Source organism: Ammospiza caudacuta, chromosome Z (genome assembly GCF_027887145.1).
Source record: "Ammospiza caudacuta isolate bAmmCau1 chromosome Z, bAmmCau1.pri, whole genome shotgun sequence".
NCBI lineage: Eukaryota > Metazoa > Chordata > Aves > Passeriformes > Passerellidae > Ammospiza > Ammospiza caudacuta.
This window is the reverse complement of record NC_080632.1, coordinates 36,432,551-36,460,499: the sequence shown is the minus strand read 5'-3', so window position 1 is coordinate 36,460,499 and position 27,949 is coordinate 36,432,551. Positions and strand designations below refer to the sequence as shown.

Below are 27,949 nucleotides of genomic sequence, written 5' to 3'. Positions count from 1 at the left end.
ACACTCGGGTATGAACACATGCATGCACAACCGCCACTGGTGCCCCAGAGCTGCTGTTCATAGCTTCTTGCATTTCGTGGCAGAATTGGACAGGTTGTAATTAACTATTGATGAGTTTGCCATCCTAACTGTACATTATCCTCTGATCATTTTCAACCTTTTGTTTGACAATGGATGCCTTATAAAATCTTTATGCATCACTTAGCTAGTCTTACTCTCTCTTTCTTCTCTAGAAATATAATTGTCCTGGATGCTTTTCTTAATCTTCCTAAAATATTTGTCTCCAAACGTTTGAAGGAAGCAATGTAAAAAATCTGTAGAGCACCAGAAAAATCTCTCTACACATTAGATATTTGCTGCCTGACTCTTCCTGTTCTTTTAAATGCATGAGGAAATATATATATATACGCCTATGTAAGTGTGATGGAAATTATAAAATTTTGCTCACTTGTAGTCTTAATTTTAAGGCTCCTTGTTCTGACACTGTGTCTGTTTCCCCTCTGTCACATTCACACTCACACACACATATTCAAAAACACACACAAAGGACACAAATTATTTCTTCAATCTGAAAGTCCTCAGTTTTCACAAAGAGCCTTGGAAATGGTACAGCGAGAAAGGCTACCCAGGCTCATCATCGCAGGTCAGCTCATCCGGCTGCTTCAACCTCCGTCAGTGCCATGCACACATGGAGTTGACAGGGGAGCAGAGTCTGGGCTCAGCCTTTAGACTTCTGATACAAACAGGCCTCAGGAATTTGTCTGCTGGTTTCACCCTTGTAGCTTCTGATGAACTCGGAAGGAAAAGGAGGGAAAAGATCAGTGACCTTTGACTGGTAAAGGACCTTAGCATATTTACGGTGGGCACCATCACCTCTGTTGCAGCAAACATCAAATTACGGCACAGCTCAGTTGACAGCATTAGCATCTGGAACCAGCAAAGAGGTGCTGCAGCCAACCAATGCCATTAATTGATCCCAAAATGGCTGTGTTTAGATCTCTTGGTCTTGGGCTTTGTCTGAAACCTGTGTTTGACTTTTTGGTGCTGCACTGGCTGCCAGCACTGTTCAACCCACAGTGCCCAATGCTCACAGGTACACGCAGGACTGGCATTATGATCTTGGCATGGGAATGCTGCAGACCCTACAAGGAAAGCATGCTTCAGCAGCTCCTCTGCCTACCTGAATTTTTAACTGCTATTCAGCAGTCAGAAAGCACACAATAAAATGGAAGGGGAGTGAATGCAGCCATGTGCACTGGCCTTCATGCACTTAAAATTTCTTAAAACACAGCATGTGCTCTCAAGTTACTTCACTATATAACTCTCTCTTCTGATGGTCCATCTGAGAAGCACTTCTGGAACCTGTACTTTTAGCAGCGTTCTTGCAAATGAAGGTATAAATGAGAAAAAAAATTCCTCTTTTCATGAGATCAGCAGATTGTGTCTCAGATACTTTTATCGAAGATAAACTTTACTGAATTTCATGGTGACCTCAGCAGGAGATTCTCTTATGACAATAGAATGGGATATAGGGAATTTGCATTCATGATAGGAACCCAAGAGGATGAGATTGATCTGAAATTTACCCAGGGATGGGCTAAACTAGTTAAAAAAATAGACTGTGCATCTTGTTTGACACTGAACCTATGCAGCAAGACATGTAGCAAATTCAAACAACTATTTCTAGCAGGCACAGTATGGCTTATGCCAATACAAAGCAATTAGTTGCTACATAAGCAGACAAAAGTGCCATTACAGACAGTATTTCTCAGCTGACCTTTTGCTAAGAAGCCATCTTGTTACTGTCTACCTGATAGCTCGATAGAGCAGCCAGTGGCAGCCTTGGGCTTCCCAAAGACAAATCAAAGTGCTCCAGATGGGACTTCCCTTCACTCACTGCAGATGTGTGTGGATGTTGGTGTGTGTGTGTGTGTCTGCGTGTGTGTGTGTGTGTGTTAGGAAATGGGGAGGGAAAGCCTGGTTCTTATACTCAATTTCGCCTTCACAGGGGATAAACAGGCAATTACACATCCTTTTATATTTGATGGCCAAGTGCTGAACTTGAAAGCACACTATTAGTTTGTGTCCCTTCAGGGCCAGTGCAATAAGTAGCCAGGAGAGCTGGGGCTAAGGAAGAGAGGGTGTTGTCTGCTGTTAGTGTGACAGTCTTGTCAGCAGCATTCACATTACTGGAAGGTAATAAAGTGACAAGTAAGTTATTAGAAAGATATGAGGTGAAATTGAACTGAAGCTTCTTTCTGCTCAGCTCAGTTTTTTTCCTGCTTTGTAATGGGCCACTATTTGTTACAAAACAAGCCTTGTCTTGAGATCTTATATAAAAAAAGAAATATTTATTCTTTGCAGGAAAGGTCACATGAATTTACAACATCACACTTTAAAGGAGAGGAATGGGAAAATAGTTTCATGACAACTACAGCTGCTATTTAAAAAAACACAGTGTCATCATAATGAACAATAATACTGGCAAAAGTCAGAGGACTTGTCAAAAACATGTCCATTTTTTAACCCTTTGGTGGTCCAGAACCGTTTTCATTTAAGTGTCAGTGCCAAACATAACAGCAACAGTATTGGGATATACATGATCAATATACCTTGATCAAAAAAATCAAAGCTGTCATTCAATATCATGACTTGAACAGAGAAAACAAGCCACACAAGACTGGTTAACTACAGACTCAAGATAACACTACTTATGTAAAATAGTTGCTACTTCACTCTGTTATAGCCATTTTAAAGGCAGTGATAATGTTGCAGTGTTGGCAGGAAGAGACAGAAACCATGAGACTGGAACAGACATGTATTTGGGCAAACATGTGGGTGAAAGGTTCAGTCCATCATATGATGTTGCTCTGTTCCTGAAGTAGAAATGGGCATGGAAAAGAGTTCCTTTTATGTCCCTACAGAACGGGAGAAAAAAGCCAAACTCATCATGTGGCAACAGCAGGATATGCTGATGCTTATCTAGCAAAGTAGCACTACAGTCACTGTTTTGTTGAGTTACTATAGCAGCAAAGTCTTTTCCTTATGTCACTACATAAGAAAAAAGACAAAACTAAGAAAGAACTGAAATATACCAGCTGCCATCATGTGTCTGCCACTCACCTTTTCCCCACAGAGAACCCCTGCTGCCTTCTTGCCCTCAGTACAGACACCTTTGCTTTTCCTTTCAAATAAAAAGAGTGATTCTGTTGACCCAAAGAGAAAAGTGACAAAAACATTCTGGTGACTGAAGAACAGTTCTGTTCACATATGTGTCATAAAAACTTAAGAGGAGCATGCGTCCACTCCTTGACCACACACTTTCCCTTCCTTATAATTTACTCTGCCACCAATGTTGCTGTGAAAATGTCCTGCAGAATTTGAGTACAAATACATTTGTAAAAATATGTCCTATTTTCTGACAGCAGCTGACATCCTTAATGACCACCATGTGAAAAATGGGTCCACATCAAGCATTTTGATTACAAAATATCATACACATTGAAGGAGAAATTTTTGGAATTAAATCCCTGGTCCTGAAAATGGTTCCTATCTCTGGAACAGATCAGACCTTGAATTATCATCTTACATGATACCCACACAGCTCTTTGTCTTGTTGCTTTTACATTCCTACCCCATATATTTAGCTATGTTAGATCCTCAGCTGGGTGGAAAAGGCCAAAACTCAGGGAAAACTCAAGTGCATCCTGGGAGCCCCACTTCCTATTAAATGTACTAGACCAAATCAACTGAGGTACTGACCACTGCTGGCAGCTACTTCACAGAACCTGACTCGACTAATTTTTCCTAAACAGTTCCTTTTTTGGGGATGGAATAGGAAACGTACAGGTGATGGAAAATATATAAACTTGCGGAACAGGCAGAAAAAGTACACTTTCAGTTCCACAACAGGAGGAAGGGAGACAGGGAAGAAGGGAGACAGAGAGGGCAGAAGGGAAGTTAAAAGTGAAGAAGGGAGGGAGAGACTGAAGAAGGCAGGAAGGCAGGCAGGCAGGAAGGAAGGAAGGAAGGAAGGAAGGAAGGAAGGAAGGAAGGAAGGAAGGAAGGAAGGAAGGAACATACACTGAAGTTTACCCATGGCAAACATGCTACAGAATTTCTTCTGTGTAAAATATCTACAGATCCCTAGGAAACATACAAATTTTATGAGCTCAGACATGAAAAGCCTTTGAGAGATCTTTAAGAGCAGTGTCCATGTGCTATTAAAGTTTTTAACCTATACCTTTCACATTTTGTCAAATTGAGTTGTGACTTGGTGACAGTGCTTATACCTTGTGTGCATGTCTACAGTGTCACCACAGCATCAGCTACAATTTAAAAGGCAAGGTTAAAATCTCATCTACAAAATAAAATGTACCTGATTGAAATATAGCTCAGAAAAATTGACTAAATATTTTACGGTGTGCAAAAATATTTATGAGTTAAATTAGCTCTTTACTAATACCAGCTAATTGGTCCTCACAGGAGCACACTTATGGGCAAAATCGTATTAGTATTAGTGATAGCCTAACAGACTGAAACACAAGTGGGTAAGTGATATGATATGTATGAGGCTAAAAAGTTAGAAGGGGCTACCAGGGGTATTAAAACTCATGGTTTCCATTCTTGTGCTTTGATTGTGCTGTTTTCCTTCCAAATTTTCATACAGCTTTTCAAAAGATACCTAGTGATTAACCATTAACATCTGCTTTCCTGACCCACCATACCCTCCAACCCTCACAATGAAAAGAAAAATCCTAAACAACTTCCAGACAAATAATTCAGTTTCTAAAGGAGGTTCAGTACAGTTATTTTCTAATTGCAGACAAGGTTTTTTGATATTTACAGAAAAATACAACTACCTTGAAAAAAACAGTGAAACAATATGGGAAAAGTATATATAATAACTACAGGAACGAAAAAAGAAGGAACAAACTCCATGTAAAGGAAAGAGGATCTTCTTCAAAGCTGGTCTAGTTCTTGCAAAATGGTTTAGACTGACAGGTTTGGAAACCAAAGGGATAGCCACAGATTTGTCATAACATAAGCAACTGCACAATACTTATCATGTCATCACTCCATTACAGGCCATATTCTGAAGAGATGAGATGTTTGGTCCTTATTACTGCACTCTGGGTCTCTGCTGAGATCACCCAGAAATGCTACTTTCAGTAAAACCAAGCTGCTATGCCAGAGCCCCTTTATGAATCTTTCAGATAATGTCAGATGACATAAATTCCACCACAAGAACAATTCTGATAAATACAGATTCTCATAGAGATGCATGCTAAGGTGAAAGGAGGGAAATGCCATTCAATTAAAGTAAGTGTAAGTGCCCTTCTAAAAAAGAGAGTGTCACTGTTCTGACATTAGTATCACTAACACTGAAGGAACTATTTTTGCCTAGATTTGCCTAAAAATAACAGTAAGTAGTGTTCTGTCCACAAGACAGAAATTATATCTTCTACATAGATTAAGCAAAATCTGAATGAAATTAAAAATAGGACTTGTGAGCTCCTAACAGTTTTTTGGAGGTTTGTCCCTTCTTCCTTACTTTTTATTATGTGCTGTTCAATTTTATGTAATAAGCAGATTTTTTTTTCTTCTATATCAATGATCTTCTGAATTTATCTACAGGTGATGTGTAAATTTTCAAACAAGCTTATCAAACCCATTTGACCTCTAACAGAACCATAGTGAAATAAGAATGCTGAACAGTGATTCATTCAGTGAGGAATTCTTTATATACCTCAAATGCATTTTTCATTAAAAAATTATATTTATTTATACCGTGCATACTACAAAAGAGTGGGTTTTTTTCCTGTATATATAATTCCATTTTTTTCTTTTACTTTTTTGACTTTCTGTATTACTTGTTCCTATTAGCCTGGGAGGAGAGATGAGAGTGCAGTACAGGTAACACTACAAAGGTTCATGTGTTTTGGAAAAATGCACCCTTACTGTTCTAATTTACCTTTCTCACAAACACACTGAGCTTGCACAATATAAAACAAAACAAACATATCACTCAATTTAACAAGGCAAAGTAGTCGAGGTTTTGAAGAAAATAAAAAAGATGAAAGAAAAATGTCAGTGAAACAGCTTACTTTTTTGCTATAAAGTTTCTTTTTGATAAACCAGAAGGTAAATTTTTCTTATAGTTTCTGTGGAATTCACAAATGTTTTCAGGGCTTCATGAGTGCACAAAATAAAAAAATGATCAGAGGCTTGTAACTCATAGGAACATAATGAGAATTCGTAGAGAAATATTTTTCTTTTATTTTCTACAACTGGAAATACTGATTTATTAGATACTGATTCTTACTTTTGGAAACAAAAATACTGAAATGCATAAAACGTACTAAAAAAGAGGAAATCTATATTAAGAGTTTCCTCTAGAAAATGTAATAGGAGTTAAGTACTCAAGTGGACCTAAAAAGTAAGAATAATCAAAATGCACAGCAAAACAATACAGCAACAAGCTGAAACAATGGAGCATTTCTGACTCTTTGCTAAGAATAATGTTCTGGGTCAGTAAATACAGAAAAGGAACACATTCTCACTGAAGGAATATTTTATTGTATGCTGAAATATCCCTTAGGGGTTGCTTTGTTTGTTTGTTTTTGATTTTGTTATTGTTATTCGTTTTGTAAAGAAAAGAGTCTACAACACACATCCTAATGGCTTTGGCTGTAGATTGGGCTTAAGTAAATACCATCCCTCTGTCAGTATGTTGTGGTAACTAAGGCTGCCAGTGTGGTTTACCAGCTCAAGCAACATGTGTAAACACAGGAAACAAAAAAATTCAGAGGGCAGCCTCCTTTCTCTCTGCCTTTCATAACTGCTTGCTCCTTCTCTGTCTCCTGGTTGGGCTCACTCTCTTGCTCACTATATTTCTTGGACTTTTGTTATTTTCTGACAAATCATGCGAGTGAAACACAAAACATTAACACAACTAGACATCCTTTTTCTCTGTCTTCTAATTTTATCCAAAGGGAAAGTTACCCAATAAAAAGTCCAGCATATATTTTCAGAGCTACTAAGTGCTTCTGTCATTAATTTCTTTTGATTGTTTCTATGAAACATGCCTTAATCATACTACAGCACTTTCCATTGCAAAAAAGACAACTTTACAGAACAACATAGTTAACATTATTTCCCTGTTCATTTTGATTTTTTTTTAAAACACCACAAAAATCCAGGCTATAATAAGAAGCACACAAAATTATATTCATCTTTGTTCTGTGACAAGTAGTATCAGCATTTGTATCCCCAAATATTATGCATGTTTGACAAAACAAAATTTCTACTGGTTCACATGACAAAATTCTGGGGTTTTTTTTTTCACTTTTATGCAATGTAGTATATAAGGAATAAGGATGCACTATTATTTCTAGGAATAATTGGCACTTGAAAAAAGCACCAAGAATTCTGTATTTCACTTTACCTCTGTTCCCTCCCCAGTATTTTCCTGTGTGTAGTCCAAAAACTACAACTGTGGTTATGGTGAACAACTACATTTTCTTTTTTCAAAATGTGTGCAAAGTTGGCACTTTTGTATTAACACTAAACACTAATACTCTTTGTTTGGCATTCATGCCCTCATACTGACCAGATCACTTTTATCTAAGTGTATTTTTTTAAAGACACTTACTGAAAATATGGCAATAGTTTAAGAAAAAAAAAAGCATGGATATTATTACACATCCCCTTGTAGTGTACGAAAAAGTGCATGACTGGATTTATGTAATAGTACAAGACAAAAAAACTGTATCAAATCAGGTACTGTAAAGCATGCCAGCACCTCTGTATTACTTATATCTAGCAGGTAGTTAAAACAAGACCGTGGTTCTTTTAAAAATGTGCATTAAAGCTAACATAAATGAGTAAAACTAGGCAGCAAACTATTTTTCCAGCTTATCTAACAGCTGAAGGTAACTGTAAAAATTAAGCAAAAAAATTAGAGTTAAACCACCATCAATACAATTGTTTTACATCATAGGCCTGTCAAGGCTCAATATATATATACAAGTGTAACAGCCATGCTTAGTAGAACGTTATCCCCAATGCTTAGAAGACACAAAGACAACTAAGTAGATTGTTTTTTCTTTCTCTTTTTGTTTGTTTGCAATTTTTTTGTGTTTTTGGGGGGATTTTTTGTGTGTTTTTTTGTTCTTTTTTTTGTTTCATTTTGGGTTTGGTTTTTTTTGTTCTTTTTTTGTTCTTTTTTTTTCAGGCAAAAGTTATGGGAAGAACAAACTGGCTCTTTGGAGATGACCAAAAACATTCTAACAGAACTAGGGACAACTGCAGTTTTTCTATTTGTTTGTTTGTTTTTGTTTGTTTGTTTTTTTATCAAGAATCTCTTCCCCCAAATTAAAGGTCCTACGTTTTTGTTTCTACTAAAAAAAAAAAAAAAAAAGAAAAAAACCCCAACAACCAAGAAAGGGGAAAAAGCACCTGGTGTTTTTTTCTTTTGCTAAAAAAGAAAAGAAAAAATTATATATATATATATATATGTATATTTATGAGTGTGTGTATACATATACATATACATATATGCATATATATGAAGGGAGACTGTATATGGCAGTTCAGATGTAGTGGGCCCTCTCTGAGAGCTGGCATTATGCTGTGTCCATCCTTGACCTAATCTACCGAAGTGAAAGGAATGTTTTTATGCAGATTGGGGTTCTGGCTGTGCCGGTTTCGGCTACGGACAGAGGAGAACATCATGTTGCACCCAGGGACTTTGCACTTGTGCATTTCTCGCAAGTGCACTGTTTTGTAGTGCACTCTGAGGGTTCCCTTGTTACTGTACATTTTGTGGCAAATGTTACACATTATCCCACCGTTGCTCACCGAAACACTGTTGAACATGAGGGATCCTGGGACATCGGTGCCCATACCTACAGCTAAGGCAGGGGCATCTGCTTTGTGGGCAGATTCCCCGCTGTCACTTGCCCCATCGACGTCGTCCAGGAGAATACCCTCATCGCTTCCTGCATCGGATTCTCTTGAGGAATGGATACTGCTGCTGGACTGGATGCTGGAGGTGGTGCTCAGGTCTAGTACCATATAGTCTTCTGCCATGCCCCTGCCGTACCCATTCATATGGGAATCCTCAGTGCCAGCAGGTGAGGAGGTGTCTTCCCTTATGTCAAGCCCCATCTGATGCTGAGCGCCATATATCTTCACCAAAAATTCATCGCGGAGGTCCTTACTAAGGGAAGGCTGTGAAGTGTCCAAGCCCATGTCATCCAGTTCTTTGGTCAACAGTTTACGGTGCAGGTTTATGTTAGCACTGTGTCTGGGAAAGGAAGAGGGAAGGGAGAAAAGGAAAAATGTACAGTATTTTTGATTAAACATACAGTCAACAAACACCAAATCCAAATTATGATTTACCGATAATTTCTCATAAAAATATCCTCTATCCACGTTGCTTGGAAATTTCAGTCTTTTTATAAGTGGGCAAATTGCAACATAAAAACTAAACAAAACAAGCAAATTCCCCCCCTTATTGCTTTTCTTTTTAGCTGCTGCTCCTCAACATTAGTCTCCAACAGCAGCTACAGCCCTTTTATTTGAAATTTAAAAAATAACAAATTGTACTAGCAAAAAGTACAAAATTATCTTCTTGATTCCTGAATCCCTGCTGACTTTCTTTCTCTTCAAGAGGCAAAAATATTAATATATGGAATGTGTGTCTAGCCATGTTTTTATATACTTATTCATACATACATACATAAAAAGGTGTTTATATTTATATTTATATTTATATTTATATTTATATTTATATTTATATTTATATTTATATTTATATTTATATTTATATTTATATTTATATACTCACATAACTCTGTACGTGAAATATCTGAGCAAAGTAAAATAAAGGTAACCAAATAAGACATTGTCAGAGGTCCTGATTCTGGTAATTTAATTCTTGTATAAAGGGATTCAGAATCAGGCCAAACCAAGATGAAGAAGACTTGAGGGGTTTAAGAGAACAAGTCTTTGAAATCTACATGTAAGTTTCTGAAAATCTTAGTCAAAGTTAGTGATTTCATCCTTCTAAGTTGTCACTGCCACTCCTCCTTGTCCTTTTCCCTGCACTGTCTGCATGCAGTGCTGATTGATTCAAGCAGTGTAATGTCCAGTAAAAAAACCCATTATTGGCAGTGAGAATTTTGCCTCAAATCAATCAAAAACCTTAAGCATGGTTTGGTTTAGGTATTTGCTGAAGTTACTGCAGATATTCAAGGCAATGGAAAACTGTCACTGATGGAGGTGGATTTTAAACTAGATCCCAAGAGCTGCAAATTAAAAAACTCTAAAGTGTTTTATAGGATCTGGGCCTTTGCTCTCAAGAAATAAAGCTCTACATTTGCAAACAATGTAAGCCTTTTGGTTAGTAAGTGTGTAAAATAGCCTATTATTTGAAACTGCATTCTACTCTCCACTTTTGGCATTGGCTTTATTCATCCACTGCAGTAGAACCTCACTGATTTGCAGTAGTGTCAGGAAACCCTCTTCGAAAAACTGCATTTTCTGAATTAATGATGCAACCAACAAACATGACGGACATCAAAACCTCAGAACACAGAACATGCTCATTTTGCTGAAGTGCTTAAGTATAGGATATCAGTGCAAAGTTTCCAGTAATAGAAAACTTTAGGGTTCAGTTTTCAGAATGTGCAGCAATGCTAAGGAAATGACAAATATTTATTCAGCTTCTTTGGAGGGTGACTTGAATTTTGAGTCAGCAAAAAAAGAATTAGCGAAGTTCTACTGCATAACATTCTTTGCAAGCTAAGGACCCAAACCCGCAATTTACAACATGCAGACTCACCAGTCTGTCTGCCCATTATAAATTGCAGATCAGAGCCCAAATGTAGGAGGGAAAAGAAGAGAGGGGTGGGGAGCGGGAGGAGGGTGGGGAAAGAGAGAGAGAAAGAGAGAATTTTAACATAGGAATAGCTTAATTTGCAAAAAGCACTAGGTACAAAATTGGCAAGGGAAGACACAACAATGATCAAATATTTTACAGACATTCAGGTCCTTCATTAACAAAAAAGGGAGAAGAGGAACAATAGCTATTAGCAATACGTCCTTATTGGAAGCTTTTATTTTAAGAAACCCTTTAAAACATACCTCTCAACCAACTGAAGTCGCAAACATGGTACAGCAATGCAATGCAAATAAATAAAACAAATGCAAATGTAGGAAGATTAAATTGATGTGGAGTAAATCTCTGTAATTTTCTAACACTTTGTGATTAATTTATCTATTGCATGTAACTTAAGGGAATAAACAAACAGCAATAGAACTAATATGTCCCATTCATCTGCAAATGCAAGTAACTGTTCTCTGACATAAAACTGATACTAAAATGTAGTTTAATTGAATTGTGTGTGCTTGGGATGCAATTATTCCAGTAAGGGGGTGGTCTAGAACAGAGGATTTCTCTCCTAATGAGAGACAGTTGAGAGGTATGGGCAAGGGTGGAAAAAAAGTGGAGAGTATTTCTTGGTTTTGTCCCACATGGGAAATACTCTTTTCACACAAGCAAATATAGCACCATTGCTTTTTTGAGGCATAGAAGTGTAATTATGCATATCCCCACACTGCACTTAGGAAGGCTGAGCTTACCTTGTGATAAGATCAGCTTTCTAATCTTTTGCTAAATTGAGATCACAAAAGAGAGAGAGGAGCGGAGAAAAGAGAAAGAAAGGGGAGGGGGAGGAGAGATAGAGAGAGAGAGAGAAAGAGAGAGAGAGAACAAATTCACATTCCAATCCAGACATATCTGGTTAAAAAAAAAATCTGAAACCAATAAAACACAGACTTAAAAAAAAGTCTTGATTGTGAACCTGGTTTTTGTCAGCTGTAATATCATTTATACTGTTGTCCTGATGGATACTGACTCAATCACACAATACAGAAAACATAATGCAAATTAATCAAAGTATATTCACACCATACCGATTATTATCCACAAATGAGTTCTGAACAGATGCATGCAGTGCACATACATGAATGATAAACAGTAGTCCTGATGGTCCCTTGCCTTCCTGGTTTCAGATGGAATATAGCTCTGTGTAAAGTTGCTAAGTGCAGTACAGGAAACGCTTACTGTGAAGGCCTGTCCACACTGACCAGAGTTATTAAATGACTGTAAAAGCATATTTGTGCTTATCATCATAAGGCCAACTGCAAACTATTCATAAAGTACTCATGTGTGTACTTATAATTTCTCGCCTTCTCTCCCCTCTTCACTCCTGTGTTATGGGAATTTGTTTCAGCATACAAGCTAGTTAGGATAACTGTAATTGTTGCTTCCATGCATTTGTACTTTCTATTTCCTTGGTTTTCTGCTGAGAAAAACAACAGTCAGGCATGCAGTGAAAAAAACTTCAGCATTCACTAAATGAAGAGATAAGAATAAACTGCCATGTTAAAGAGGGGGCACCAAGCCTCAGATAGACAAAGGCCATTCTGAGAAAGACCAGTGGAGGGATGCAAACTCTGCTGATGCTCTGATAAGAAGAGATGCCTCCCTTATTAAATTCTCACTTACAGCAGTAACAATCAGTAATCTAGTTAAAGTATGTACCAGCCCATAATATCTGTCAGGCAAACGATGTGCAGAAATGTGCGGGCCAGTTCTGGCACCCTGCTCAGTAGTGTCCCTTTTCCGCTGTCAGCAGTACTGTTGGATTCTCCTAATATAATTACATTGACTTTTATTCAATTAAGTGCCATTCCTAGCCTTAAAAAGAAGCTACTTTATCAATTGATTCAGGTGTAATGCAATAATAAAGATGAACTCATGGCAGTGCATTAGCTCTGCTGTTCATAACTTCTGAACATAGGTTCATTCATGGCAGTCGATTTCCATTATGCAACCACAGTTCAAAAGAATTGATTCTTTTACATTCATTTCTTAATCTATTTCACTTGTGCTTAATACTGTCCCTAAATATCATATGTGAAAATATTCTAGTGGAGAAGGAGGTATGAGTTGTGAAAAAAATTCATTTATTTAGATACTGAAGTTTTGAGATCTTATTAAAAACCCCAAAGTCTCAGACCCCCTTTTGCATACCAAACAGACATTTTCCATCCTAATCCAACCCTTTCTCCTCTGCTTTGTCACTCCCAAACCCTAGGAGACCCCTATGAGCCCTCAGCCAATGCTAACCACCTGTCATCTTGTTCATCTGCTCCTCCCCATGACACCTAAAGTTTCTTGCTTCAGCTATTCTGTTCCCTGATGTGATTTACAGAGCTCCTTACGTCTTCCTCCTCTGCTCCCAGATATGTGTAAACAGTGGTCCCAAAGTAAGCCGAGGCACTGCTTGGGCAGAGTGATTTGTGCCAATACATGAATACTGCCATCAAACAGACAGAAAATCTTGAAGCAAAATATGCCAAAACCTGCTGAGCTTCATCTTGCCATGGCTTCATTACTTCTCCTACCTCAGCTAGCTAATTTAGGGCCATCATTGGTGTCATTTGCAACACTTCAACTGCTGCTGTATCTGCAGGGAAAAGAACTTAAAGAACATAAATGATTGGGAGAAATAAATATATGTGTATGAAACAAAATATTTGACCTTATTAAATCCTTTGAAAGCCTCTGGACTTCCTAGATTGTTCATTTGCGCATCAACTACCAGAATGGCAGTTGATCCTCACAGTGGAAATGTTGTGTAGAGAGAACTGGTGATTGAAGTCTTCCAGACAGAAATATGCCATCAAATGAGTTTAACTAAAGGCATATCTCACTCTGCTTCAGTTACTATACCTATCAGTTCCTAGGCAACAAGGGATGGTGAAGAGGGTTGGTTCTGAAAATACCATCTGGGGCAGAGAATTTCCAAATACCTGTTGAGGTCTGTACTACATGTCAGAAACTATAAAAATGAGGAGGGTATTTTTTCCAAGATGCTTTGAATTGTAGCTTGGTGTGGCAAGGAAGTTTGAGCAAATTCTAGGACCCAGAATATCTGATTTTTTTTAACATAAATACCACACTTTCCAAGTTACTGTTAATTAATTACTTAGATGGAAGGCAAAAGTGTATGCAAAGCTCTCGCTAGAGTGAATTTGGCCATAAGAGTGGAGCAGTTCTGCCACGAGGATAATAATGATAATGATCATACACATAAGATGTGTGGTTGTGGTGAAATGTCAACCTCTGAGTTCACCGCTGCCTTTTCAGACAGGAACTTCAGCAGCAATGCAATGCAGAATCCCTCAACAGTTACAGAAGCTCCCTGATTCTGGGCATGATCTCACTTGTGGTACTATTTTCCTCCTCTTGAGCAGTTCATGAAAGTATTCTTTCTTTACCAGAATTCACTGTTGGTTACACCCCACCTACTACTTGCAAATTTTTTAGTGACAAATGCACTGTGCACCAACCGAAGGAAGGGGATTATAAGCCTAGGAAATATGGTCAATTAAACGTACATTCTATTTACACAGATCATAAATCCTGACTGGGATCTCTTTAGCAGTTTCCTTCTATATTTGTCAAGGAATCTGATTTTGTTAATTTACTGTCCATTTGTTGGAAAGAAAAAATGTAGTGGCCACTTTAGTTTAGTTTTTTTATTTAGTCAGTCTTTTAATTTCATTCTGAAGTGAGGGAGAAGGAACTTATCAGAGTAGAATTTGTCCTGATATAGAAATTGGCATGAGTCCTATGGATGACTCAAGGCCAAATTTGGATGTGCCCATAGCTGCAGTCCTATCTTCACCACGGCAAACCTCATCTCTGATGCACAGAGCAGAGAGAGAGAATTCAGATTAAGAGAGCTGGTTTTTTTAGATGTGAGCATTTTAGAGCTGTTTATTTAGATGTGAGCATTATAGAGGTCACAAAATCAACTGCATGAAAAATTAGGTTGAATGTGTTCACAGCTCAGAACAGGACAGGCTGTTGAAAATTAAGCATATGGTATTATTTTATTAATTATTTTAGCATGAAGAAAGTATGATTATACTTAAATATTATGGGATGAGGGAGAGAAAAGGAGTGAGAATGAAAGAGATGCACATTTGTTAGGGACTGTGTAAACCCATTTTCCACTGCTTCATGCAGTGAGACAGAAAAGCCAAGACAACTGATGTCCCAGTTAAATGTCCTAGCTACTACTTCTTGTCTGACTGTAAATGACAAAGCTCCCTGATGAAAATCTCAGTCAATCATCAAAGTAAACGGTATTGTTCATTAAAATTCTGAAACTATTCCCACATTTCTAGTTGTATCCAGCCACAACCATTCTTCCTATATTTCCAAGAAAGCCACCATCCCAATTTCTTACATTTCAGATATTCTGAATGTGACTTCTCTGGCAAACACATGATTTGATAAGTTAACACCACCTAGCCCTACCATTCTTACACTGCAAAGAAATCACAAACAGAACGTGACAGCAGGAGGCCATCTGTCTTTGGTCGGCTTTGTTTCAAGATCAATAAGTGATCCCAGCATTAAGTAACACTATAAAATTATATTTTGAGACTTAATGCATGTAAAGACAGCATAAAATTAATTTTTGTCTAATTATGTTTTTTCTCAGTGACAGCAGATTTGTTTTTTTTAAAGAAGACAGAAGCTACTATTGGGTTGTAAAACCTGAAAACGCAAAATCTTCAGTGGTTTGAGAAGATTTTGTTAGAAAATCAAAGGCCAGAACACAATTGGCTGGTGATTTATGTATAAACTGATGAACCTCTGATTAAAGCTAGATATGGAAGTTACTGCTCTAGTTGTACAGGCCCCATAAAAGCTACCCTCCTGCTATACTTAGTTTACAACTAAGCTCTATCAATCTGGTTTAAAATATAAACAATGAAATTTTCATTACCCCTGCTGTGAGATTTTTTTCTTCAGCTCAGTATTCAGCCTACATTTTTACCTTTAATGAAATGTTAAAGGAAAGTTTTCTTTGTTTCGCTTCACCTCAAAGGCAAAGAGAATTAAGACTTTTGGTTTTGTTTTAAATTTTCGCATGATTTTAGTTTCTAACACAATTTAGTAATATGTTCTTACCTCAATTTCATGTCCCTTTCCTGCTTGTTTAAGCCTGCAAGTCATAGAAAGGCCCAGAATAGGCGAACACTATGGAAAGTAAACCCAGAATTTTATGCTTTCTCAGAATCTCTGCAGACTGAAAGTGCTGAGTTTCATGCAGCTAAAATCAAAGAACCAGAAAGTAAGACTCTGGCTAAATATAACAGTGTACATATTTATGAGAAAGAAATGGCCTCAATTCTGATACTTCTTCAAGAAAGAAGCAGCAATCATTTCTCCCATTTGATTACAAGAACCAACAATAAAACAGTTCCTGGAATTTAATTAGTAGCAGAAACTGTTAAAGAAATTATTGTCTCACTTACTGTTCTAATTTTGGCACTCTATCAGCAGTCTTTGATACAGGGTTTGTTTTGTTTTGAGTTCTTTTAATTAAAAAGAAAAAAAAAATCCATAAATCTAAGCAAAGATTGTAACAGTTTGAGATCCTGATCTGACCTAAATTATAAAATTCACATTCATCTGCACAAGGACAAAGTTTAAGTCTGTACATTAGTGCTTCCATGTATTTGATCATATTTAATTTGCCTCTGAGTGTTAGGGGACAAGTAGGTATAGAGGCTACACTTCAGAAAGAGTCAAAGCAAAAATACTATACTACCTGATAAAACCATGGCATTTCTACATGAAAAAGGTAATAGCATCAGCTCATAAGGCCTAAAATTGCACAGAATCTGAAAAATATTAACCTTTCATAGGAAGAAAATTCAAAAGGTAAAATACAGTTCAGCACCTATTTTAAAAAGTAAAAAAAAACCCCAGTGCTTATTAAATACAGGAAATAAAGGACAAGCAAGTTCTTGCAAATTAAAGATGTGGAGCCCAGTCATTTCAATCCCTTTCAATATGAAACAAATCACTCACACTGGTCACGAAGACAGCTCCCTCTACACTCAAATTATTCACTTGAAGATAAGCTCCTATCAAACTCTTTAGGGGTTTAACTAATTTACTGCACAGATACGGCACGTCTGTTGTAATAACAGGTAGGATGTATTGGGGTCGACCATTTATCAGAATTAGACTTCTTTTTTCAATTCACAGTGAATTATGCTGCCTACACTGCTCCTCTTTCTCAGAGCTTCCCATCCCCTTACGGCCCCTAATGTGGCAGGCAAACAAAATTGACAGTCTCATCTTGTCAACAAGGGGTGATTCTCCTGAGAAGCCATTTAACTTTGCAGAGGAAGCAATGTATTAATGTGCCTGTCCCAGGAATGTTAATCATCTTCAAGCTCCCTCTAACTTTGACATGAACAAAATCACCAAATTTGTTTACTAAATGAATTGTAATATGTTAATAAGAGAGCATGACATATATGGTAAAGCCAAACAGATGGTTTGTTTACTCCACTTTGCAACTTTATAAATGTTGTAACTCTGAAGATGTTAGTGAGAATTATTGGTTTGTTGGCAGTGGCAAACATGCCTTTTGCATACTTAATCCACAGTTAGAGTCAGAAAACAATTTATCATCACCATGGAATGCATAAAAAATGTTAATGCAGTGATAGCATTTAGGAAGGCAGGATAGTTGATTGTGTGGGCAAATAGGTTAAATATGAAACTGATATTTGTTGGCAATTTTTGCTACCAAATAATTAAAAAACCCCAATCTGTCAGGCTGGGGACTTTTGAAACGTGCAATAATTCAGTACACGCCTGTTGAGGTGTTTAATGAAATGGTCCTTATGGTGTGAACAGAATTATGCATTCACAACAGTTGTGCATGCTCAGAAGCATTGAGGTTATGGTGAACTCTTTAATATATTACTATTGTTGTCCATTAAAGATCAAAAGATGTTAAAAACTAAAAGCACAATGACTGGCATACTTGCCAAAGTTGCTGAGAAACGATCAGAACTGTGTTGCAACACTTCAACCTCTCACTTTACTAGCTGCCTGGAAGCAAAACAGACTCATTACAAAATAGCCAGCACTCTTGGACGGGCTGAGAAAGTTTAGAATAAGAGGATTTATCTGACAGAATATTTTCTAAGTGAACTAACGCAGTGTCACAATGTTACAGGCACAAGAAGTCGTTATACATATGACAAGGTCCTTTGATGGGCATAACAGGTGCTTAGCACTGCTGTCTATCACTCAAAAGCTTTTTCTACAATTTACACAAGCTCTACAGAGAAGTTTAGCTGGTGCAGTGTACTGCAGTCCTGCATGAAGTGCTCATATCCACTCTGTGGAAGTATTTGCTAGTCCTTGACACAAGATGCATTTTCCCTTCAGAAATACTGAAGGGATGAAGAATACATGCATTAACATTTCTTTTCAAACCTAAATGATCTAAATTTTACATCAACCCAGTTTTGCAATCAGAAGTTTTCATCCTTCATTTAATTTTACTGCTAGAGCCAAAAGTGATAATTTTGCAAGTTTTTGACAAACACACCCTAAAGTTCAGCATGCCAATCATGAATTTTACTGAACTCCAAGTTTCAGTTTATGCAGAAATAAAGAAAAAATTCAGATAGATTTCCTAGTTTTCCCATAGCTTTGATTTCAAACCAAATATTTTCTCTAGATGTTGATGCACAGCAACACATTATCTCATGGTTTGCTTAGGAGATTTACAGATTCTTTATTGATTGAACCTCAAGTTCAAAATAATAATAATAAAACCTGAGGTCGAGGGATAGTTTTGTACAATTTCAGGTGCCACAGCAAATCTGTAAACCATTTATTTTGATGAAAATACAATAGTAATTCTCATTCCCAATGTTTGTTTGTCTAAAAATGCTGTTTTTATTTATATAATACCAGAGGAACTATAAAACAAAATATGATGTGGCATTTCAATTGGGTTCCTCTATTAGTAATTTTAAATTACTAAATAAGGACCGCTATCAGGTCCACAGATAGCTGATTATCCTAAAACCTCCTTTCATTGATGCCTCAACTTCTCAATAATTTCAGTCCTCTGAGATATTTCCATACATGTTATTGTCAGCATTTATTAAATTCTCAACTTTTTACTCATTCACAGGAGAATGTGCAAAGATATCTAAGTTCAGCTTGCTGTCCAAGGATTATTTTGGAAGAAACATTAGCAGCTGTCCCAGCCTGGCGCTTATATCTCATTTGAAACATCTACTCATTCCTGACCAACAAAAAAAATTTCAATAAAGTACTTTTACTGGTTTAACAGCAGTGAGCTCCTGGGATTGTCAAAGTGCTCAGTCTTTTCCGAGGAGAGAAGGAATCAGCAGCTCAAATATAATTAACCTTCCATTCTCAATGCAAACTGCCACGCACAGGAGCTCTGCAGTCTATTAGTGAAGTTATAACGGCCAACAGGCAGAGGCAAAATTGGTCAAAAAGTTGGCTGCTGCTGTCATATTTTTAGAATTATGATTAATGACACTAATAATGCGGATGATTACTGATACGTGTATCTCCTGCAGTTTATCATATTGCACTGGCTGCCTACGTCCACAATAAACATGATGCTATCATTTACCTCTTTATTGAAGGCAATCCTTCTCTTGAAGGAGCACATTCTAATTACTTTGTAATGTTTTATGTCTTAAACATTTTGCAGCTCTGGACCTTGCCAACTGCTTCATGTCTACCATTGATTAATTACGGAATGTTTAATCAAAATTTAGAACCTAATGCAGTCATTTATGAATGCGCTGCAGTGCCAAGATAGTTAGGCTGCCGTCCCAAGCTTGGAGAGTGCTGGGTTCAAAATTAAATCCCAGAAATCTGGAAGATGCCAAAGATTTTACCTTGAGAGATTTGAGTTTAAAAATCTTAGTTCAGTTGATGAATGACAGGCACCCACTCAAAATGAAAGGTCTTTGTTGTATATGTATGTATGCTTGCATGTTCCTATCACATTTTTCTTCTTCTTCAAATGTCTTAATTTTTCTCTTTATGCCATTGTTGCTGCAGTTGCAGCCCCTTTACAAGCCTTCCTTGCTGCTAAAGCTCCTGCAAACACCAGTCAAGAGAGTGTAGTTTTGAAGTGGTTAAACGAGTGAAAAATAATTTGCAGGGACAAATACATAAGTTTTTTTTTTAATGTGGATTTTTATGGTACTGTCATACAACCATTCACCGTTGAAGTTAAGTGTTTTTTTAATACCATTACTGAACTGCTGAAATGGATGCTAATATAGCTTGGAGTGCTAATGTCAAATCCTGGTAATAAAAAAGACAGACTGCTGAATGAAATAATTTCAAGTAAAAAATAGAACAAAAGTGCTCTCACTCTCGCTCTACACTTTTATTGAATTGGGACTGACTGAGCCAATTGCTTTAGAAGTCTGTAAAACACAATTACTAGTGAGCTGACTGACCCAGCAGTGCCCCTTCTGTGACAGAACAGACTAAAAAGGCTGCAGAATTAGAGCTGTTCCCCTATCTGGCTATCAGACCCGAGAGATATCCAGTGCAGGATCTGTTATCATTCCTGCCAGGGCCCCTCCTCATGAAATCTTGCTTCTCAGTCTTGCATAATACATAATATATATATTGTAGATATATCTGTGTGCATCTTCATCTTGAAACAAGGGCTCATTTACCATCTGAGAGGGAATCCAAGTTCTCTTTCTATCCATTGTACTTTTACATCCTTATCTAATAACATAATGTATGTCTTTCTTTCAGTACGCGCATCCACAGGCACACATACCTTTGGTTTATTTTTATTTCCGCATATTGTGTGTAAAACACAAAACTACAACCTAAGGTTTACAGGCAGCAAAATTAACTATGTCCCATTTGTATTTTCTGTTGTAAGTAACTGTAATTACTTTCTTTATTCCGGCATAACAAAGAAAAGGAGAGAGGGAGGAAGAGGGAAAGAAAGGGGAAAAAAATGTATTGAACTGGAAATGTGAAACACTTTTCCCTAGTTAATAAAATAAGCAATAAAGTTTGTAAAGCACTGAAAAAAAATTCAGTAACATTGGAAATAACAACTTATAAATCCTATAATTTACATTTGGTGTTTTAGACTCTTATAGTTTGACACAGACATACAGCTTGGGACTTTCTTACCCCTCTTTGTTCAAAACAAAACAAAAAAAGAAAGCCAAAGTGACATCAAAAAATATCTTCTTATTACAATCTTATTCTTTCCTTCTCTTCCTCTGCTTTCCCCACACAAAACAAACCATTTTACATTTATTCACAATGCCAACAAAGTCCTGCAATTCTTTCTCCTTTATGGGAGCATACATTTCTGGCAAATCTAAAACCCTTTCATTTCTCTTCCAGGTCCATTTATATGAAGCTTGAAGGTGCCTCATGGCAAGAATGTTAAATTATTTCTTAGACAGATCTTTTAAAGCAATGCTATTCAGGGCAAGCTTAAATATGAAATAGACTCTTAATTAAAAAAATAATTTAAAAAATAGTTTTCTTAGCACATGGTAAACTGCTCATTTAGAAGATGTTGCTGGAAAGCAGGAAACACTACAAAAAGCCTTGGATTTTTTTTTAGAAGCAGTGGGCTTAAACCTGTTGTCAGGAAATATCCAGTGTTTGCCATTAAAATTTTAACTTGCGATGAGCGATAAGAGGTATCTCACCTGAGATATTCCTATGTTACCTCAGGTCCCAAAAGACCATCTGAGGTACCTCTAGAGGTACCATTAGAGAACATTTTATGCGTACGTGCTGGACGTGAATAAGTGGTTTCTACTGAGGTACTACAGCATAGCATCACAAATACTGATACATGATGTGTGGCACTGCTTGCCTGACGAGACAAAGGATAGCAAACTTCTAGCACTGCTAGTCAGGATTAAGGGGTAGAAAAAGCTGTGCACAGTGTCTTGCAGTGCACTTGCAGTACCTACACAGTGCTCTCTTCCTTGACACTGTGGAGCACTTAATTCTCTTTCATAACTCTGTGTGTCTTCCTTCAGGATCATTCTGAGATAAGCAGTGGGCAGTGTTTTTAGCTTTACCATTAATATTTTTCAGTTGAACAGTATATTTCTGAAACTATAGGCTCTACTTCACAAATTTGCTTTTACTCCCTGTCGTATTTGCTAATGACTAGCAGCTTGTATAATCATAAAAAATGTTCCAGGTTTAGAAAAGTTGGATTTTGAGTTTTCTTTCCCCAGAGCCCATAAATTGACAACTGTTTTTGAGTAACATATTTTACTATGATGTATTTCAGTGGAAAATTCTCCTGTCTCACCTGCCTCAGTGGCTAAGATGTATTTTGTCAAAAAGCAATGGAATAGAAATCCAAATGATCTTTGTTTTAACATACTGATCACCTGCTACGTAATTCTACTTCTAAATACATTTTGAAATGTCAACCTCTATCTAGATATACTGATAGAACTGGCACACTATCATTCAACAAAGCGTTATAACTATTTTGAGGCATCTACACATGGTAAATTTTCCCTCTTTCAGGTTTTTTTTTTTTGTGTGTGTGTGTGTGTGTGCTTGCTTGTTTGCTTGTTTGTTTTCATTCATAAGACTTGCCTCACCAATTTTCTTACTCACATTAATTCGTATATGTCCCAACACAGTCACTCAGTTCATGTTCCAATGAATGAAACAGCTCAAATCTAGGGGAGAGAGCAGCATTGTCATTATGGGGAAAAGAAAATGGTCTCAGCTATTAATAAACTTTGGTCAGGGTATAAGAGCTGATGAAAAGTTTACCTCTTGAATTGATAGTTTCTCTTTTCAAACAGACATGCACAGCTGACAAATGAATGGATCATGATTGTATGTATGACAGCATTTACCTGCCTGTCTCTGTCCTTCACTGAAAGCTGTAAATCCAAAGGGCAGTAATAAATTTGTTTCCCTCACTGTTCATTATTTCTCCCCAGACTCCTGCACCTGAGAGTGTGCAGTATCTTGTTCCACCCAGACTTTTGGATGCAGCGTCCTGGTGTTATCTTCTATCTGTAAACTACAGCTTCTTTCACTGCAGCAGAAATCTTACAACCTTCTGCTCTTAAGTATAAAAGAACAGCTAGAGGCTTTCCCTGCAGGAACTTATGTAGGTAGATGTTTCATTTAACCCACTTCCAAAAGACTCTAGGGAAGATGGGACATCTTCATAAATGGGAAACAGCTTTAGATTTACTCAGATAAATGGAAAATAATTGTCTCCCACTCTCTGGAAAATTTGTGGTTCTTTCACTATTTTCTAGGAACCTAGGGGCAACCAGGATATTATGATAGGCTGTCATGTTCCCTGTCCTGTCTTCCCAGATAACCTCATTCACCAAACAGAAAACACACAGAACTTATGCAGGAAACTTGGACAAAACACATTAAACATTTACACTATTTGTCACAATAAATACCAGGCAAAAATATTGCTCAATGCATGTTCTGCTTTTGGCTAGTCTTTTCAATATTTTACTTATGCTTCCCACCTATGTTAATCCTGGTGTAGCAGTGTGTTTAAACAAACTTTTCAGGTCACTGAAAATATCTTGGCTCATTTGCAGTTCATATAAAAATGAGGCTTCTTGAACTGCATAAAAAACGGTATTCTCCCTCTCTTAGTGACATAATTTTGTATACCAAAGCAGCACAAGAAAATGTAGACAGCAAGTTGTTTTAAAAAACAACCACCACCTCCAATTCAAATCCCAAATAAATGACTGTATGTAATTGGAAAAAACTCCCTCCACACCAGAACTGATGCTTCAATATTTGCTCACATAAGCAGACTCGTGCTTCAAATTTTTTATTTTCTTTTAAATTTAAAAATCTTATTTAAAACTGACTTAAACATCTTTTCAAGACATTTTTATATGCATTCTAGTTTTAATTCTGCTTCTTCTGTTCACATTGGTGAGTATGCAATATGACAGGCAGTCTGTGTTCAACATGACTACTCATGGAAGAGGTTAGATCAGTAGATCTCTGTTAGGGGTGGCACAAAATGTTTCTTTATGATACAGCTTCTCTTGGGTAAGGAAGAGTTATGTGAACATTAGCAATGACACATATCTTAGTGTCTCTGCAAGAGAAAACCTAATGGTTCATTCAATTGTATTGGATATGCAGCTAGTCTCTTTGTGAACTGCATCACAACCAGAAACAATAGTACAGGTATAAAATGTGTTTATATTTTTTAAAATGTATCAGATACAATTTTTGTCTCTTCACAGATGGTTCATCAAATACCCAGTGCCTTAAAACTGGATTTTCTTGTTCTAATTGGAGGAAATTCAAGTTGTATGTGACAGCTAATTATATTTGGGGAATTCAGTAATAATTATCATGGACAGATGCAAAGTCTTATATTTCTTGGAGCTAGAATTGAGAGCATTTATAGAAAACAGTTCTCTAAAAAGTTATTGGCAGAAGATTCCAAGCCCAGTAGGAAGATTGTGTCAAGGAGGTGATAACAGGAGGCAGGTAACAGATTTCTCACATCTTCACCTCCCTTGATAATGTTTGCAGTGGCTCATCGTAGGTAACTGATGTTAATTTATTCAAGCACACCTGTACAAGGGCCGGAAGTCAGGTAACCAGACAAAAAGTATCTCTCTGCTTTTTCCATACAGCTACCCAGAGGCCCATATCTGCACAAATTTAGTTCTGGAAACATCAGCAGATTTTAATAAACCACCTACAGATGTCTTGCTCCATACAAATCAAGGAGTTTACGTTTCTAAATCTGGACTGATTTAACTTGCAATCAAATGGCATGATCACACTTGGCATCAATAGTTGCCTCATATTTATTTATAAGTCACCCTGAGCAGATATTATTTTGTTTTAAAATTTATTCATGGGGCTCAATTACCTTTCCTATCTTGTGGAACACACACACATGCACGCACACACACATGCACGTGCATATGCATGCATGCTCAATTTTTGAGAAAACTTAAACCTAAATGACAAACCTGAGTAATGAATAGTCCTACTTAAGTAGCAGACAGACAAAATAAAAAGTTTTGGTTTGTTCTTCTGAACATGTACACTGAGAATTAATTTATTTTCCATACTTTGAGAGAAAGGAAAACATAGTCACCTATTGTTATTAATGTTGTATCCTAGCTTAAACCCCTTATTTAAACTGATTTTAATAGTGTCAATATTGATGTGCAATGAGGATTTAGCATGCATTAAGTCCAGCTGAGAAGATGGCTCTATTTCTCCTCCAAAGAAAAAAAAGTTTCTCAGCAAGACCTAATGAAGGCAAAAGGTCCACCTACCACCTGTTTCATCACTGTTTTTGACCATAAAATTCTTGGCTTTCATAGGTGAGAGACCAAAATGAAGCCAACCACTCTAAGTTGCACCTTTCACACCTGTACTTCAGACTTAGATGAAACTCTGGCATTGCTGTCCCCTTTGGTCAGGAAATAATTCTTCCCTCCTCCCATCCACAAGTGCCATCCACTGTTCAGGATCATTCTCTGAGCAGTTGTACCCTGTGCTGACTTCAAGGATTATCTACACCCATCTCTTTGTAAGGAAAACTCAGTGCGTGCTGGGATAAAACTCATACATGAGGCTGGGAAAGAGATCCCAGGGGAATCTGACTGTGGCCACTGGCCCTTTCTTCTCACTTGCAGGCAAGATCTTCTCTGACTCCAGAGAGAATTCAATCCACAATGGCAAATCATTCCATTCAAATGGTCAGTCCTCAAGGGACTGTATCTTCTTCCCATCTCTTTTCTGTTTAAAACGTTGCTTGAAAAGATGTCTTCCCACTCAAAAGGAGGCTTATGACATTGTTTCTAACAAAATTTTTAATATTGTCTCTTTTCCTATTTATTGTCTTTTTGCAACAAGACTTAGCCTGAACGTCATGTCTTCAGAAGAAAGGACATCTGAAGTAAATACAGGAACAGAAATGGATGAACAGCTATTCAGGAAGTGGTTGCTGAAGTATGGAAGAAAAAGTGGTTTACTCAAGTCTAGTGCTTCCAGGTAAAGAAGTCAGAAAGACTATTCTGAGGAAAAGACCAAAAAATCTAGGCATTAGGGGTGATTTAATGAGTGATGCTACTTGTAACTCAGAAGAATGATGAAAATAGGTGCTTTTAAAAATATCTAGGCTAAACAGAGCTTGACTATTGGAAGACAATACTGTTTAATTTTTAGAAGGGATAACAGAATTTCTAGGTCTTTGATAGTAAGGAAAAGAAGTCTTACTTTGCTTGCCTTCCTCCTGAATTGAAAAAAAAAAAAATACACATGCAAAGTGGGACTCTAAAATCTTCTGGTGATCTTGACCATAATTTGCAAAGATTAGCACTGGTTAAAAAAAAGTGGATATTCCAACACTGCAGGCAGAAGGATATTGATGCATGTGTTGACCTTGGCAGGAATGATGCAGGAATGATAAAGATAGATTTGGTCAACCTTAGCACAAATCGCTACATGATGCTTTCTGCAAAGGCAGGGTTTGCAGCTCTGACACAGATAAAACCCCTCTGTTGTCCAAGCAGCACTGCTTTTTCTCCTGATGTGATATGCTACCTCTGGTAACAAGCAGTCTGTATCACAATTCCTGCTTTCCAAAGCCCCTTTTACAGCAGCTACACCTGCTGTAAACAATTTGGGGGTTTGTGTATGTACAAGGGGGAATATTTGATTAACCTTTGATTAACTAGAGTTGCATTGGTAAAGGACTTCAGACAAATCAGATGCCTCTAAAGGAAACAAAAATAATCAGCCAATGTTATCTATCTCTACTTAAACTTGTATTTTATTATAGAACATAGCTGGAGTTGTGAGTTTTAGATATCTAACTAGTTATACTGGGATAAACAATGTAACTAATATAATGCTAGTCATAGGCTTCATAAAATGACAAAAAAAAAGGATAAAAACTTCACAAGACTGTAAGCTATGGAATAGCTAGAACTCTGATTTCATTACAGAGATAGTACTGGAAGTACTGAAAAAAAAATTCATTTTAATTTTTAAAGCAAAGACACTCGAGCTAATCAAAGATTATATGACTCATAGCACAAGCAAATCACAGAGACTTTTGTAATGAGTGCAAAATGGGACACAAATCCATTTCAAGTATTATCCATGAGTTATTATTGTGTGCTGTAGGTAGCTAACCCTTATTTCTCATACAGCAACTATTAGCAAAACACTCCTGAGTTTTTAAGTGAAATTGATTTAAGAGGCCAGAAGAAGTTCTCACTTTGCAATCCTATTAATCTAATTATCTAGTTATCTTTTTGGTGGTCTCCATAATCTGAAAAGCTGACAACTGCATATACTCCCTCTTAAGAAAAAAAAAAAAAAAAAGAGAGAAATATATATACTCAAAAGGATGATGAGAAAAAAATCTAAAACAAGTTTAATGGAAAAATTTTGGGGGTAATTAAACAGATTGCAAAAGACCTCCAAACAAACAAACAAACAAAACAAAGAAGCAAACAAACAAAAAATCACTCCCACAACAAAAACAAAAATACCCAACCCAAACACCCCCTAAAAAAGGGGGCAGGGGGAGAGAATACATTGATTTAATTTTTACTTCCTAGGTTTTTTTTTAACAAAACTGTCAGTTTTTGGACAAAGTATTAGAAAATGTTACTTAAATCTTTCATTTGCCTTCTTTGACATACTGTACATATACTTTCATTTCTGCACATTTCTAGACATTGCACTTCTAGATAAAAACGGATAGCCCAGGGAAGTTTTGTATATGTTTCTTGCTCAAGTATCTAAAAGAATTATCATGAACCATGAGAGAATTTCCTGGTTCTTTAATGGTATTTCCTGACTACTGTTATGAATTAAAACTGATACACAACTAATAAAAACTAGTAGGGCACACAAACTGTACCATGCATGCTCAGTTTTGAGGAAACTTAAACCTAAAAGACAAACCTGAGTAATGAATAA

General features: G+C 36.9%; 1 protein-coding gene across 1 annotated transcript in view; it reads right to left on the bottom strand.

Annotated features, from left to right (window-relative positions):
• Positions 1-8,649: 8,649 nt before the first annotated feature.
• Positions 8,650-27,949, bottom strand: part of BNC2 (basonuclin zinc finger protein 2) — a 226,455-nt gene continuing 207,155 nt past the window's right edge. Inside the window, exon 5 of the mRNA XM_058823942.1 lies at positions 8,650-9,310. Within this exon, the coding sequence (XP_058679925.1) occupies positions 8,650-9,310 (661 nt within the window). The remainder of the gene's footprint in view (positions 9,311-27,949) is intronic.